Raw genomic sequence first — 16,170 nt, forward strand, 5'->3', positions numbered from 1 at the left:
TAATCCATATCTTGTGAAAAGAGATGCAATTTGCAATTTTAATAACAACACTCAAGCCGTTCACTTTGATTCAATTTCTGAACAGGGTGTTTGGTGTACACCAAACCTTGTAATTCAAGATCCTATTGTTGAATTTCTTTGGAAGACAATGGACTAAATATATGGGCCCCATTCTTTTTGCCTTCATCTTTCTCAGATATTTTTAAAAAATTGTCTTTGATAACGGAATTCCTAAGCCATCTCCCTTTTCCATAGGTGATTCCTCTGCCTGCCTATTCCCAGGGTCCAACACTCAGTCACAGCAGAAACAAATCAGGATTTTCCTCCTGCAGCATCTAAGTTTTTAAAAAGAATTACACTAGTTGTTCCAGCTGTCTGTGTGAGTTATCATATCCATCTCCTGAATTGTTGCTTCTCAGATCTTTGATGTGTGTGACATGCATCTAAATAAGTCTTAAAGTTTCATGAAATAATAGTTTTAAGTCATTTCATAAGCATGGCTTCCTTCACATGATCAACATTATTTTTCGCTCAAATGTCAGTGAGCAAAACCACTGATCCCACACCATTAATTTTTCCCTTTTAAATTCTGCAAATGTCTGATCAAGTTTTCTTTTTTGTAGTCCTAAATGTTAACTCAGAAGCTTTAGGGACAAGCTCATAAAAAAGAAAACAAATCTCAATACTTAAGTTTCATAGTTTGATGCTTGCACTTCTGACAAAACTGGTACAGTATATACTTTCATACGTCTACTGATCCAAACACTGACATTTTAAGACCAGACATTTTCTTGACATATTCTGTCCAGCTACCCTTTCAAAATAATATCTTTCAATTCAATCTTCTGTAAACTGAGGCACAAAATGTAGATTTCTAGTTAATCAAATCCTTCACTGGATCAGAATCATCCTCTGAGCTACGACTTCTTTCTTCCTTTAGTCTACTCATGCTGTCTGGTTAGGAGAAAGTGAGGACTGCAGATGCCGGAGACCAAGTCAAAAAGGGCAGTTGACATTTCGAGCACAAACCCTTCATCAGAAATGTCATCTTGCTTGATTGCCTACCTCCTTGAAGTTTAAGCTTTTTAAAATTCAATTTCCTGTCTTTTTCTTTCTCCTCTCTTTTGATTTTACTTTCCCTCCTTCTTCTCACACTTTAATCAAGTTTCATTTTCAACACTCCATCTATTTCATTCTCTCCCTTTTATATCACTCTTTTCTTATCTTTTCAAGTCACTTAATTTCACTTTCTCCAAGTCATTTCTTTTTCCATTGCTAGTTTAAAAAATTAGATAATTCTAGTAAACACACATCAAGTTCAGGGCGCCCTCCCAATTCTAATTGCTGCATAATCACTAACAAGAGTTTGATTTTATTTGTTCCCTCATCTTACCTACTTTTTCAGTTTTGCCATACTCAAAGGGTTCAAATAATCAGTGTTACATCTTCCACCAGAAAGGTCTTTGCAACACTCAAAGCCATTTTAAAAGCCCAATCTGCATAAGAAACAGCATCATACCAGTCCTGATTTCAGTCCAGAACTCTCACATATTTATTTCTTTTGAAGAGATACAAACTCAATGAATTCCGATTGCATAAGAGCATCCACTCTTTCACAACCCACCATGATGGTAATACTGCAATAGATGCTAGAATGCAATCTGGCTTGACATACATGCTTAATTTTTAAAATGTTGATTAGTAATGGAAACATATGCACAAGGGTACATTTGCTCATTACACAAAAGGAAAACAAAAATAGCCTTATACAGAATCTAACAAAAATTGGAGGTGTAGTGGACAGAGAAGGTGGTTACCTCAGATTACAATGGGATCTTGATCAGATGAGCCAATGGGCTGAGGAGTGGCAAATGGAGTTTTATTTAGATAAATGCAAGGTGCTGCACTTTTGGAAAGTAAATTTTAGCAGGACTTATACGCTTAATGGTAAAGTCCTAGGGAGTGTTGCTGAACAAAGAGAGTACAGGTTCATAGCTCCTCGAATGTAGAGTCACAGGTAGATAGGATAGTGAAGAAGGTGTTTGGTATGCTTTTCTTTATTGGTCAGAGCATTGACTATAGGAGTTGGGAGGTCATGTTGTGGCTATACAGGATGTTGGTTAAGCCACTTTTGGAATATTGCATGCAATTCTGGTCTCCTCCCTATCAGAAGGATGTTGTGAAAAGTGAAAAGGTTCGGAAAAGATTTACAAGGATATTGCCAGGGTTGGAGGGTTTGAGCTATAGGGAGAGGTTGAATAAGCTGGGGCTATTTTCTCTGGAGTGTCAAAGCTGAGGGGTGACCTTACAGAGGTTTATAAAATCATGAGGGGCATGGATAAGATAAATAGACAAAGTCTTTTCCCTGGGGTGGGGGAGTCCAGAACTAGAGGGCTTAGGTTTAGGGTGAGAGGGAAAATATATAAAAGGGACCTAAGGGGCAATGTTTTCACTCAGAGGATGGTGCGTATATGGAATGGGCTGCCAGAGGAAGTGAGGGTCTAGATTAGAGTGGTGCTGGAAAATCACAGCAGGTCAGGTAGCATCCAACGAGCAGGAAAAATGACATTTCTGGCAAAAGCCCTTCACCAGAGGAAGTGGTGGAGGCTGGTACAATTGCAACATTTAAAAGGTATTTGGATGGGTATATGAATAGGAAGGTTTTAGAGGGATATGGGCCGGGAGCTGGCAAATGGGACTAGGTTAGGTTGGGATATCTGGTTGGCATGGACGAGTTGGACTAAAGGATCTATTTCCGTAGTGTACATCTCTATGGCTCTAAACATTAAAAGAAAAATCTGTTTCTTAACACCATCCATTTAGAGATGTAATCCCAGAGAAATATCACTCGTATCTTAGCTTTTTAAATCAGTAACCTCTTTCCAGTTTATTTCACTTAGACTGCTGCTGTTGTTTCTATTTATGATTCCTTTTGACATCCATAACATGAATCTCCAAATTCTGGTCACTAAACATATTCAGTTCTAATAACTTGCAGATTTTTATTCAAACTCTCTTGGCTTACAAATTCCACGAACCAGACACCACAGCTGCTGAGGTGACTGGTTTCCCTAAATTGACTTGAATGCTCATCTAAAACAGAGGTAGAGAGTATTTGTTTTCTTAGAGGTTGAGTGTTTGCAACTTCCCTTCTCAAAAGGTGGTGGAAGTAGAGTCTTTGAAAATTGTAAACAGTTGGATTTTTTGAGAAGCAAGAGCTGAAAGGTTATTGAGGCAGGACTGTGGGGGTAATCAGGTCAGGCACAATCTTAGTGAATGGCAGTGTAGGCTGGGAGAACAAATGTCTATGGCTGCTCCTAATTTGTATGCTTACATTTTCATAATAAATGCAACTCCAGTTTTCCTGAATACCATGGTAACATTAAGCACAGTTCTCCAGCATATTAGTACACTGGCTTGAATTTTAAATTTCCATTCTGACTCATCATATATCCTACCAGTGTGTTAGTATACTTTCAAAGTCTGCATAGGGTGGATTTCTCACTGAGTGAGAATGCACGCATCTCTCAGAAACAGCATTTAGGTGTGTGGATGTGTGTGAAGGGGCAGGTCATTGAGTCATAGAGATATACAGCACAGAAACAGACACTTCAGTCCAACCTGTCCATGCCGACCAGATATCCCAACCCAATCTAGTCCCACCTGCCAGCACCCAGCCCACATCCCTCTAAAACCTTCCTATTCATGTACCCATCCAGATGCCTTTTAAATGCTGCAACGGTACTAGGCTCCACCACTTCGTCTGGCTGGGAACAGCCTACAGAATCAATTTTCTGAAAATTTCATGAATAATTTAGATAAACATAGAACAGTAGTTGAAACCTGAAGTGATGGACTGCTCCAACTGTCTTAGGAGAAAGTGGGGACAGCAGATGCTGGAGATCAGAGTCGAGAGTGTGGTGCTGGAAAAGCACAGCAGGTCAGGCAACATCCAAGGAGCAGGAGAATCAATGTTTCTGCCAAGAGGCCTTCATCAAGAATGAGGCTTGTGAGCTGAAGGGGTAGAGAGATAAATGGGAAAGGAGTAGGGCTGGGGGGAAAGGTAGCTGAGATTGTGATAGATAGCTAGAGGTGGGGGTAATGGTGATAGGTCAGAAGAAGGGTGGAAAGGATAGGTGGGAAGATGGACAGGTAAGACATCATGAGGATGGAGCCGAGTTGGAAGGTTGGAACTGAGATAAGGTGGGAGGAGAAATGAGGAAACTAGTGAAGTCCACATTGATGTCGAAGGGGTGGAGTGTCCCAAGGCAGAAAATGAGGTGCTATTCCTCCAGGCATTGGATGGTTAGGATGTCGCGATGGAGACAGCCCAGGACCTGTATGTCCTTGGGGGAGTGGGAGGGGCAGTTGAAGTTTTCAGCCACGGGGCAGTGGGGTTGGTTAGTGCAAGTATCCTGGAGATGTTCTCTGAAGGGCTCTGCAAGTAGGCATCCTGTCTCCCCAATGTAGAGGAGACTGCCTCTTGTTCCAGCCATTTTATTTACTGAGGTGGGTGGGAAAATTGTGGAATAATAGTTTTAGAAATACAAGAAAGTGTTAACAGTACTTTTCATAAGGTGAAAGGATCTGCACTGCTGCAGTACTGATTGAGTATCAAAGTAATAATGCCGAAATAGAAGTGTATGTTATCCACAGCAAAGAGATTGCATTATAAAGATGTCTCAATAGCTCCCTTTAAATGTTCTAGTTTTCGAGCAATCTTTAGGCACGACACAAGCCTCCTCCACACTGCTTCTTTTAACTCTATCTGCATATGTCTCTATTATATCCTCACTGGTGTTTAGCCAATTTTCCCTTCAAAGGTTTTAAAAAAAAACATGACTGACTATTCTCTCATGGATTCCACAGATGTTTTCCCTTTAAGACGTTTGCAATAGCCATGGCACTGTGCACCATTCTACTCTTGCACACCTTGAAAATTTGCAATTATAATTTAAAAATATGGAATGGCAGGGTATTAAGTTTTACACATCTTAGCAGCAGTGTCTCCCACTAAACGTGGAACACTAAGTTCCTTGCTCCTCAATTTTGTTTCTTTTATCAAGGCATCAGGATACGGTAGGAGGCAAGACTAAACTAATGACTCATGTAGCAAATGATCACATTTAAGCCAAATGAACTGGGTGGAGCATGTGGGAAGCAGTTTTGAGTCAGGAATTTCCTTAGAACTGTTATATTCAAATTGATTCTGTTCCTCTGCAAAGAAAAGGGTGATGGTAAGCAAGGGCAATTATAGACTTGAATTATGAATTCTAAATTTCAGTATCCATGTTTGACCTTCAGTTATGATATGGGCCAGGCTCACCAATTTGACTGTTCCACCACTTTTCTGGTTGGCCTCATATCTTTCACTGTCTGTCAACTTGAGTTCACCTAAAATGTTGCCGCCCAGATAGTAACTTCTATTATCCTATTATGGTGGGTTTGCCATCAGCTGCCTTGGTGTGAAGTTCTGAAATTTCCTCCCTAAATACTTTCCCTCCTTCAAGATGCTGGTTGGAACCTAGGTCAACCCTCCCCCCGCCACCGGCTCTGTGTCAAATTTTGTCTGATTACACACTTCCAACATCCCAAGGGATGTTTTAATATGTGATGGGTTTTTACAACAGTTGATGCAAGCTTCATAGTTATCATTACTCAAGTTAGGTTTATATTCCAATTTAAATTCCACCAAGTTTTATGATTGGATTTGAAGCTATGTCCCCAGTGCCCTGTAATACTTTTTTAAAGAATAATCTTATCCATTCTTGAAAGGAGTCAGTCGCTGGCAAGGCTTTATTATTAGCCATTCTCTCGTTACCCCAAGAACGAGCTTTGTTGGCTGTCTCAGTTCTTCCTAGTACCAGTGAACAGCATCAGTGATGCCTCTGTAATATGTACTCAGTACTGTACAATGCAGATGTTTTCTAGAATTGAAGTACTGTCAGCCCTCTCATCTGCACGTAAAATACTCCATGGCACAACTTGAATAAAATATATCCAAGATGTGGAGGTGCCAGTATTGGACTGGGGTGGACAAAGTTAAAAATCACACAACACCAGGTTATAGTCCAACAGACTTATTTGGAAGCACTAGCTTTCGGAGCACTGCTCCTTGACAGCTACCTGATGAATGAGCAGCACTCCGAAAGTTAGTCCTTCCGAATAAACCTATTGGACTATAACCTGGTGTTGTGTGATTCTTAACTGAATAAAATGTGGGTATGTCCTAGCCAATATTTATCCCACAAATGTCATTAAACGGATCAAAATATCATTTATTTAACCATCTGTGCTAATTGGCTGTCATGCTGCCCTACAATAATGGCTACACTTTAAAGTAATTAATTGGCCACAAAGCATTTTGGACATCTTGATGTTGTGAAAGATATTGTGTGAAGCAAATTATTTGTTTCATGATTCTGTTAGAAAGCAGCTTTCATAAGACAGTGTGGCTTTCTATCTCACATAAGGCAGCTGAATCAACCACATTGCTTAGACTGGTAAGGACAAATGTTCGGCACAACATCGTGGGCTGAATGGCCTGTTCTGTGCTGTATTGTTCTATGATGTAGGGTTCCTTCCCTGAAGGGTAATGAACCAGTCATGCTTTTCAGCAGTTTCATGGTTACCATTACCAAAGCAAATCTTATAAATCCAGCTTTTTTCCTGGTCATATTCTTGAAGGGATGCCAGATGCGGTTCGATTTCATGTTCTCACTGAAGACAAACCCTGTGCTCTTCATAGAGGTGTCTCTGATAGGTCTCATTTCCCTTTTTCTTTATAGCCTACAAAATTTCTTCTTCTACAGAGAAATGATAATTTGCTAAGCACTCCTGTTATCTTTCCAGACTGCCAACATTATCATCGCGGAGAAAGTGAGGACTGCAGATGCTGGAGATCAGAGCTGAAAATGTGTTGCTGGAAAAGCGCAGCAGGTCAGGCAGCATCCGAGGGATGCTGAAGAAGGGCTTATGCCCGAAACGTCGATTCTCCTGTCCCTTGGATACTGCCTGCCCTGCTGCGCTTTTCCAGCAACACATTTTCAGCTGCCAACATTATCATCCCAATTCTGGCACTCCCTTTCCAAAGGGTGACCCTAGTAGTTATAATTAGCAGATTTCCTGGAACAAAATGATGTTTCAAAGGCAGATTCTGCTCAGAAGGTCGATTCAATTGCAGGCCTGATTTCAGTGCAGGATATTTAAACAGTCTACACGTATGTTTTTTTTAGCAAAAGTGTGGCAATTTAAAAAAATTTAATACACAAATTTTTAAGCAAGACATTTGAATTAAACTTATGATACATAATCGAGAGGGAAGACCACAACAACAGAGCAGAAACTGGAAACTAGTTGGTCAGCAGCCAACCACCAGAAGCCAGCTTGCCTGCCCATCGACAGTTCAAGTTTCTTGGCTTACAGGGGTCGATTCATCATCACTGGCAAAACTAGGAGCGACAGAATCAGCAAGGATGCAGAGATGAGAGAGCTGATCATGTTTAAAAACTCACTGTCGATCTCTCCTCAAACACTGGCAGCCATTATACGCCAACTTACTTTGTTTTTATTTCATAATTCCAGTTTCCCATCAGGATTATGGATATGGAGCTAGATCACTATCTTTTAGATCTTACTGATTTCATTTCTTTAAACACAAAATAACATGAGAAAATATCTCTAGACTTGTGGGATAAAAGACAGAAAATGTTGGTAGAAAAATAAAGTCAACATTCTGACCAGCCAAGATAAAAAGTCAACTGAGCAAGTATACATCGTACATTTATTAATGAACAACCCTCTCAACTCCAAAACTGGGCACAGGGATTAAAAATAAAAATTAATTGCACTACTTAGTAAAGCATTACTAGTAACTTTCATAAAAAATGTACAAATTTTGTTAAAAATTTATCAAGCCTTCAAATGATTTGGTTACAGGTCGATTTATAATACAACATTGAAAACTACTTGTCATAGTAAATGATACAATGTATGTATGATTTAATGAAACACTCCAAAATGAAGTCAATAGAAATAATTTGTTTTTGTTTCTGATTCGTTAGCAATTTTAAATACATAAGTGGCAAAATGAGGTAAATGTATATGTACCAAAGAAAAATCCCACACTAAAATGTCTATTAAGACCTAAAGATGACCCAGATTTTGTGCTTTAGGTTATGCTTCTCCTCAAAGTTTAGACTGCTGTTGAAAAACTAGCATTCCAGAATCCAATACGACAGTATTAAGACAATGGACCAAGTAATGCTAAATGTTTAAACTTTAGCAGTCTAGTTTTGGCTTCTCAATATAATGACTATAACCTGGGATATCACAAGATCTTATTGATTTTTGTTTACAAAATTAATGTAAGTTTGAAACTATCCACCAAAAACCCATGCAAAACACAAAACTTTAAGCAGGACACAATCAATAAACTTGTGGGGTTGACCAAGACATATTAAATCTTATTGTATATTGTTGCTTTTCTTGTATCATACGGACTGCGGGATTAAATATATAAATGCGCATTTCATTTCATGGCAGTAATAGTTCAGCATGACTCTCCATTTCCACCCACACCAGACCTAGCTGGGCAAAAGCAGCCGTTGCCAATATGGTCTCCTTTGATACACATGCACATGTGTTTAGTACACACTGACCACAGAAAGCAAGGTCTGCACACAACTGTTCTAGAGTTTCCATGCAAACAACATGAGAAACATTTCAAAAGTGATTAAGTATTAAGAGTGCAACAATTAACTTTGCCAATAACCCAACCTAACTATTACAGTACCTCCTCTCAGCCTCAATTTACATCATTCAACTAAGTTATAAGGAATATATAACTAAGTTATATATTCCTTCCCCCCAAATTAAAAAAAACTCCAATCCTGGCTTACGCAAATTTTATCCTTCAGGTTGGACTTCCTAAGTTATACGGTCACAATGATAATTAACTTTTTTATGAAGAAGATTATGGTCTATTTTAACAAATAAGGCAGCACTGTTCAACCTAAATGATGTTGTCCAGTTAATACTACGTATGCATTTCAGTCTCAGCATTCATAGCTATAGTACACTATAAGCAAAACAACTGATATACAGCTGCTTAAAAACATTTTAAGTGCTCGCAGTGTAGCAGGGATACAATATCTGTGTACATTCTGCTTATAATGCATTGTCACTAGAAATGTCATTGTAATGCAATGTGGTATCATGCGGCAGTTGTGAGTTGTTTATATTTGGTGTTACAGGAAATAGTTAAAGAAAGCACTGATAACAGAAAACGCTAACTTCAATGTTGTTTTAAGACAGATAGGAGCTCTTTCAATTAGTCTCCTATAGCCATTTTCAAGGACAGACATAACATTACCCAAGCTACAAATTTTCTTAAGTAGAATGTATACATTTCAACAAAGTCCCATAACTTTAGAATCAGAATTAATTGTAAATATCCATATAATGATGCTAGAACAGACTGCATCGTAACAATCCAGCATTTATTTAAAACAATTGCTGGAAAATCTCAGCAGTTTTGGCAGCATCTGTGGAGGGAGATCAGCTAATGTTTTGCATCTGGTGACCTGTCTTCGGAACTGATGGTAGCTAGGAAAAATTTGTGTTTATATAGGTGTGCACACGACCGACCGATGGGGTAAACTATAAGTGGACACAGAGCTCGGACAGAAGAACAGTTGGACAGACAAAAGATTGGGTAATGGTCAGCTTAGAAGAATGATTAGATGCTCATGGTGATTGTTAGCAGCTAACAATGAGTAGTGACCATGTGATACAAAGGCCTGGTGCATGGGGCTGAGGATAAGGACATGGAGAAGGTGCCTCAAGCTCCAAAACTGTCGAACTACATATTGAGTCCAGATGTAGATAGAGTTTCCAAGCAGAAGGTGAAGCGCTGTTCTTCCAGCTTAAGCTAAATTTTGCTGGAGCACTACAGCAATCTTGAGATAAACTTTGGCCAGGGAACAAGGTGGTGCGTTGAAGTGGCAGGCAATTTGAAACTCAGGATCTTTTTGCGGACAGAATGTAGATGTTCCATGAAGTGGTCACCCAATCTATGCTTTGCTTCTTCAATACAGAGGAGATCACATAATGAGCAGTGAGCATACACCAGATTGAGTGAAGCGCAGGTAAAGCACTGCTTCATTTGGAAGGTGCGTTTGGGCCTTTGGATACTTAAGAGGGCGGAAATAAATGAGCAGGTTTTCAACAAGTTACAACTACTGCTGTTGCAGGGGAAGGTGCCTGGGGCTTTGAGGGGGCTGCTGGGAGTGAAGGAGGAGTGGACCCAGAGGAATGGTCCTTGCAGAAGGCTGACAAGGGAGAGGAGAAGAATATATGTCTGGTGGTGGCATCCTGCTGGAGGGGGCTAATAATCCTCTAACTGTGGAAACTGGTGGGATGGAAGGTCAGGACAAAAGGGAGGGGAGCTCTACCTCCGTTGTGTCAGGGAAGAGAAGGGGGTAAGGACTGAACTACGGGAGATGGGTCAGACCTGGCTGAGGGCCCTTTCAATTATATTGCTGGGGAATCAAGAGTTGAGGAAGGTGGACATTTTGGAAGCCTCCTCTTCAAAGTTGGCATCATCAGAACAGATGTGATGGAGACACAGGAACTGTGTGAATGGAAGAGTCTTTACAGGAAGTAGGATGTGAGGAAGTACATTCAAGGTAAATGTAGAGTTGGTTGATTTGTAGTTGATATTGACGGACTGCCTTTCCTGAGAAATAGAAACAGACTTGCCAAGGAAAAGAAGGGAGGAGTCAGAGATGGACCAGATGAAGGTGAGAACAAGGTTGAAATTGGAAGAGAAATTGATAAACCATCCCAATTCTGGATGAGAGAGGTAAGCAGCACCAGCGAGATCATTGATACACTGGAGAAGGTTGTGGTTGGTGGCCGGAAAGGACTGGAACAAGAAATGTTCATGTACTCCACAAAGAGACAGGAATAAATGGGGCCCCATGTGAGTAACTCTTTGACCTGAAGAAAGTGAGAAGGATTAAAAGAGAAGTTGTTTGAAGTGAGAACGAGCTCGGCCACACGGAGGAGGGTGGTGGTGGAAGAAGACAGTTTAGGCTTTTTTTCTAGAAGCACACAGAGCCCTGAGACCATCCTGATGGGAGATGGACATGTAAAGGGACTGCACGGTCATAGTAAACAGGAGGCGGCTGGAGCCCACAAACTGGAAATTCTGAAACGGATGATAAAATGTCAGAGAAATCATAGATGTAACTGAGAAGAGACTGGACAAGAGGAGAAAAACAGCATTTCTAAAAGACTTGCATTTCCAACTTCTCTTTCATGATGTGCAAATGTTGTGTTGCATAAATAATAAATAAGAGCAATTAGCTTAGAATTTATCAAACGTTCTGAAATACAGGTCATTCTAGTTAAGTTTACAAATTCATTGTGCAATGTTGAAAATTTCAGCAAATTTTCTTTATATATATCTAATTTCCATTCAAGAACCCACACACAATGCATTCAGGCTCAATGATAAAGAATGCTCATGTTTATACAAATAACTGAACAGATAAATTAGGCATCTATTCTTGCATTTTAAATGTCTGAGCAAAGCTTTCAGCAAGTCTTTTAGAAACACTAGATAGGCCTTGAGAAACAGCATTCAGTTCAGGACCAGCAGCATGTGTGTGAAAAATTAACACTGGTTGGTAACATCTGGTGAATACTGAAAATCAAAAACACAGACTCAAGACAAATTTCTTGGTGGTCGGATTACTCAACGTTCTTGTGAAATTCTACTGAATCCAATTTTATAGCATGTTTCAAACCAATAACATTGACATACTGATACCATTATTCCATGATGAAAATAGAGAGAAGAAAACTTGAGTCCACAGATGGGGTTTGCATTTAGTTTCTACTACAACTGAAGCAAAAGACCAGAAATCATCAGTTCCAAGATTTTTTTAGACCATGTTTATAAAATGAAAAATAATTAGGTAGGGGAAGGGAACATTAGTTCTGCTTTTGCACCCAATTTAAGTGTTAAGCAGTTATAGACAGGTCTGATCTGTGACAATACCAAGTTCCCAAACATCTCAATAATCCAACCAAATAGAAAACAAATAAATCACCTGCTGTAGGTGTGACCATTAAATAATTACAATAAGTCTCAAGTTGTATTCATAATAACAGTTTCCAAACCAACAGATTGCAATCATTGCTTTAATCAAACATTGGGTTCAATTTTTACTAGCAAAGTGTTAAGTCTACAAGAATAATCAATACAGATTCAAAGATGACCACTGAGCAATGACATTCTTGGAGAAACAAAAAATAAGTTTCGTTTTTTCTTCATTGCAAATCTGTATGATCTCTACTTTATCCCCAAATGTTCACATTCAACAATTAATCCCGACTATACTATAAAAATAGTAATTTTTCTTTACAAAATTTCCTTAGAATTGAATCAAATACTTCTTTTGAGGAGCTCTTCATGACTGTTGATTATTGTCCTCATCACGACGTAATAGGTCTCTGGTCTAATAATTGCTCAGGGGCAAAAAATAACTGCTCAATGCTTTCCTACAAGTTTTAAAACAGAATCTGCTTAGTTCTGTGACTTGGCCTTTTGCAAGTGTGAATAATTCTAATTGGGTTAGTTTGAGATATACATGGAGAAACGTATATAACCAAATCTAAGAAAATGTAATTATATAAAATATTACATACAATGGAACTAAAAATTAAAGATGGGAGAAAATATTCAATTAGTTAGAAATATAATTTGAAAGGCGGAGCTGAAAGCTAGTATAAAATTTGGAGCAGAGTGCCTACTTATGCTGTGCTCAAACCAGATTTTTAAAAGAAAGCAACATTAAGTTGAAGGTAGTGTTAAAACATGGCATTGATATTAAGATCAAAGGATAAAGCAGAGAATTAAATTTTTCAAGATAGCAAAGTAGTTTAACAACCAAGGTTACATTTTAAGGTGCTGATAGGACTTTGTTGCACACCTGAGACCCACATTTTTAGACTGGCCAGTAATATCTAGCAATAAATGATATTTTTATAGCACACCCAGTTTTAAACCTCTGTCACTCTGCTTGTATAAGACTTCCAGTCACCATATATTACAGGAAAACGCAGCAAATTATTTCAGCCACTCACCGCTTTGGTTCTCTGGGTAATAATAGTTTTATAAATTTGCACAATCTTTCACCCTTAATCATTTAGCTGGGGTGTGTTATAAATATATGCTCTTCTAATCTGCCAATATAAAATACTGAGGAGCAACTGAGTGAAAAAAAATTCATAATTGTTGCACCCTTAGTATACAGTGTGCAACTGCAAACAAAGAGAGAAACCAGTGTACAGTACTAGTACTGTTTAAATAACACAGCTATACATTTCAGCATAATTAAGACTACACACATACAACTCACGTTATGCCAGTACTTAAGCTTGTCTGGAAGTAGTACATGTGGCTAAAATACTTGCACGCTTACAATCATACTCACTCACAGTACCTGAATGCTCTATAAGGTAGATCGCTAAAACAGTTTAACTACCTCTTTATTTATACATATATATATATTATATATATATATATATATATATATATATATATAAATAAAATCAAAAAAGCACACATGCCAAAAGATCACATCTATAGTAATCCTGCAGCAACACCTGGAATGATCACACAAAAACCAGGGAATGTTAGTGCACACACAAATTTAAGCTGAAAAAAAATCTTTGGAGTTCCAATCACACTGTTAGTATAACAATCCCATAATTGTTTCAATGTGAAGACTATATAAGCTTTATAAGTCATTGAATCACACAGTGCAAAGGAAGGTCAAATGACTGCATCACATTATGACCCTTAATGTAAAGGGAAGGCTGGAAGCCACAATAGGTTAAGTTCAATGAATAGTTCATTTATATGCCACAAAGTACACCCAAATTTGTGCTATTTGATTGGTTTCATTCTGAATCTCTGTGAACTTCCGAAGCATCAGCTCGACAAATTGGACATGTACGATTTGCCTGGAGAAAAAGAAAAGCAAAATCATGTTTAATATATTTGTATTACATTTTGAAGACACTAAAATCAAAAGTATACTGAAAAAACGTCATAAACCAATCCTGTGATTCCTGGTCCCAAACTCAAGTATCTTCATGGATTCATCTTAACCATATATCACTTCACACAAAACAGACACTGATATTCATGCAGCATGCCTCACATTTTCTCAGAGGGTTGTGAATCTGTAGAACTCACTGCTCAGGGTGCAGTGGAGGCAGAATCAACCAACAGATTTCTCAAGAAAGGAACAGATAGGTTTCTGATGAAAAGTGGAATACAGGGCTATGGGAAGCAGGCAGGAAAGTGGAGTTGAGACCAGGATAAGGTCAGTCATGATCATGGTAAATGGTGGAGCAGGCAAGAAGGGCTGAATTGCCTACTCCCACTCCCAGTTCCTATGTTAATGTAGGATGACCCGTGTATCTGGAGCAGAATCTGAAATAAACACGTTAGATTACTAATCATGCATTACAGCATTTTATTATACAACAATAAAAGGCACAAATCATAAATTCAGCATACCTCTTCCAACTCTCCCAAAATATTTGCAATGCATCCAATGGCACATTTTGCATTTATCCCAATTCAAGTTATTTTAAAATTCCAGAACAGATTCCAGGTGATGTTAGTATCTTCAGGTTTATTTAAATATTGAAACTATTGCATTCTTGCTTGTTAAATGCTCATTGCACAGTTAAACAGAACATCGTTGTATATCTTGTGTGGTTAAATACACAATGAAGAACTGAAAAAAACTCTTCAATGCAATTTCAGCAAAAGTAACTATATGTAGCAGAGTACAAAAATGAATGGGAAAGAAAGTAAATATCTTTTACAATTATTCATATATATTTTTTAAAATCACATATTAGGTGTCACAGGAACAGGTGATGATGCCGAGAAAGAATTGAATAAAATTACACTGAGGCAAAATCATGTCATAAATTTACCATCGGCGAATATTTATCCCATTATACCAAACTCTATGATACGGCTCTCTATAAAGTGAATGAACAGCACATATTACTCAGCAATATACAGTAAAGCTAAAGCAGAATTAATGAGCTCTACATGTGTTGTCATAACCTTCAAGTAGTATTGCTGTTTATACCAACTTTACTGGAAAAATAGTATGTGAAATTTCACTGCTGTATTTCTTGACTTTTTAAACTTTGTGGAGGAAGTGAGGACTGCAGATGCTGGAGATCAGAGCTGAAAATGTGTTGCTGGAAAAGCGCAGCAGGTCAGGCAGCATCCAAGGAGCAGGAATTCCTGAAGAACGGCTCAGGCCGAAACGTCGATTCTCCTGCTCCTTGGATGCTGCCTGACCTGCTGCGTTTTTCCAGCAACACATTTTCAGCTTTTTAAACTTCGTACCCAGTTTCGATGGATTTATACAAACTCTTCTATTTTTAGGGAGATCCAGAACACATCAGTATACAAGATTCCTTGCTTAGGAAGTATTGGCTGGGTCTGCTGATGGCATAGTATATGTTTTGACTTCTTAATTAGTTATGTCAAGGTGAAATTTGATTATAATGACTATTCTGTACATTCACCTACTATGCATAAAAATAATAGTTAATGATATCTCTCGGGTGTAATGATGCTGCTTCTTTAAAAAGGTTATGTTGTCCTTGGATTTTTTTTCAGTGGTCATAAAAGACACAGGCTCCGAAAAGTCTAAGTTTGAGGGGATTCTGGGTAATCCAAGATGGAGGAAAGGAAAAATTTCTGGTTGTAACAGCTGCTCCTTTTTTGAGGTGTTTTAGGTATTGGAGGTGATTTCCTCGAATTCCAGGAGCAGCAATTACTGTTTTATATGCTGTTGCATTGTTTTGCAATTTTGGAGAGAAAAAAAGTCAAAACAACAGCACTTTTAAAAGGGAGAGGAACAGACAAAGCCAGCACATGGTGAAGTCAGTGCAGGAGAGACAGAGAGAGAGAAAGAAACCCACATAACTAACTAACACAGCAGTGAACCTGCACAGTTACTGCCTTTGCTGTTTGTATTTATGTATCGCTGGACATTGGAGTGCGTCTGGGAGAATTAACAAACAGTGAAATTCACGACTAATCTTGGAGGAACCTGT

General features: G+C 38.5%; 1 protein-coding gene across 5 annotated transcripts in view; it reads right to left on the minus strand.

Moving 5' to 3' along the window:
* Window positions 1–7,749: 7,749 nt before the first annotated feature.
* Window positions 7,750–16,170, minus strand: part of LOC122564492 (E3 ubiquitin-protein ligase RNF38) — a 163,282-nt gene continuing 154,861 nt past the window's right edge. For all 5 annotated transcript variants that reach the window (XM_043719481.1, XM_043719462.1, XM_043719489.1 and 2 more), the window contains one exon: window positions 7,750–14,037. In XM_043719481.1, the coding sequence (XP_043575416.1) occupies window positions 13,975–14,037 (63 nt within the window). In that variant the 3' untranslated portion in view covers window positions 7,750–13,974. The remainder of the gene's footprint in view (window positions 14,038–16,170) is intronic.

This window comes from Chiloscyllium plagiosum, chromosome 2 (genome assembly GCF_004010195.1).
Source record: "Chiloscyllium plagiosum isolate BGI_BamShark_2017 chromosome 2, ASM401019v2, whole genome shotgun sequence".
Lineage (NCBI taxonomy): Eukaryota > Metazoa > Chordata > Chondrichthyes > Orectolobiformes > Hemiscylliidae > Chiloscyllium > Chiloscyllium plagiosum.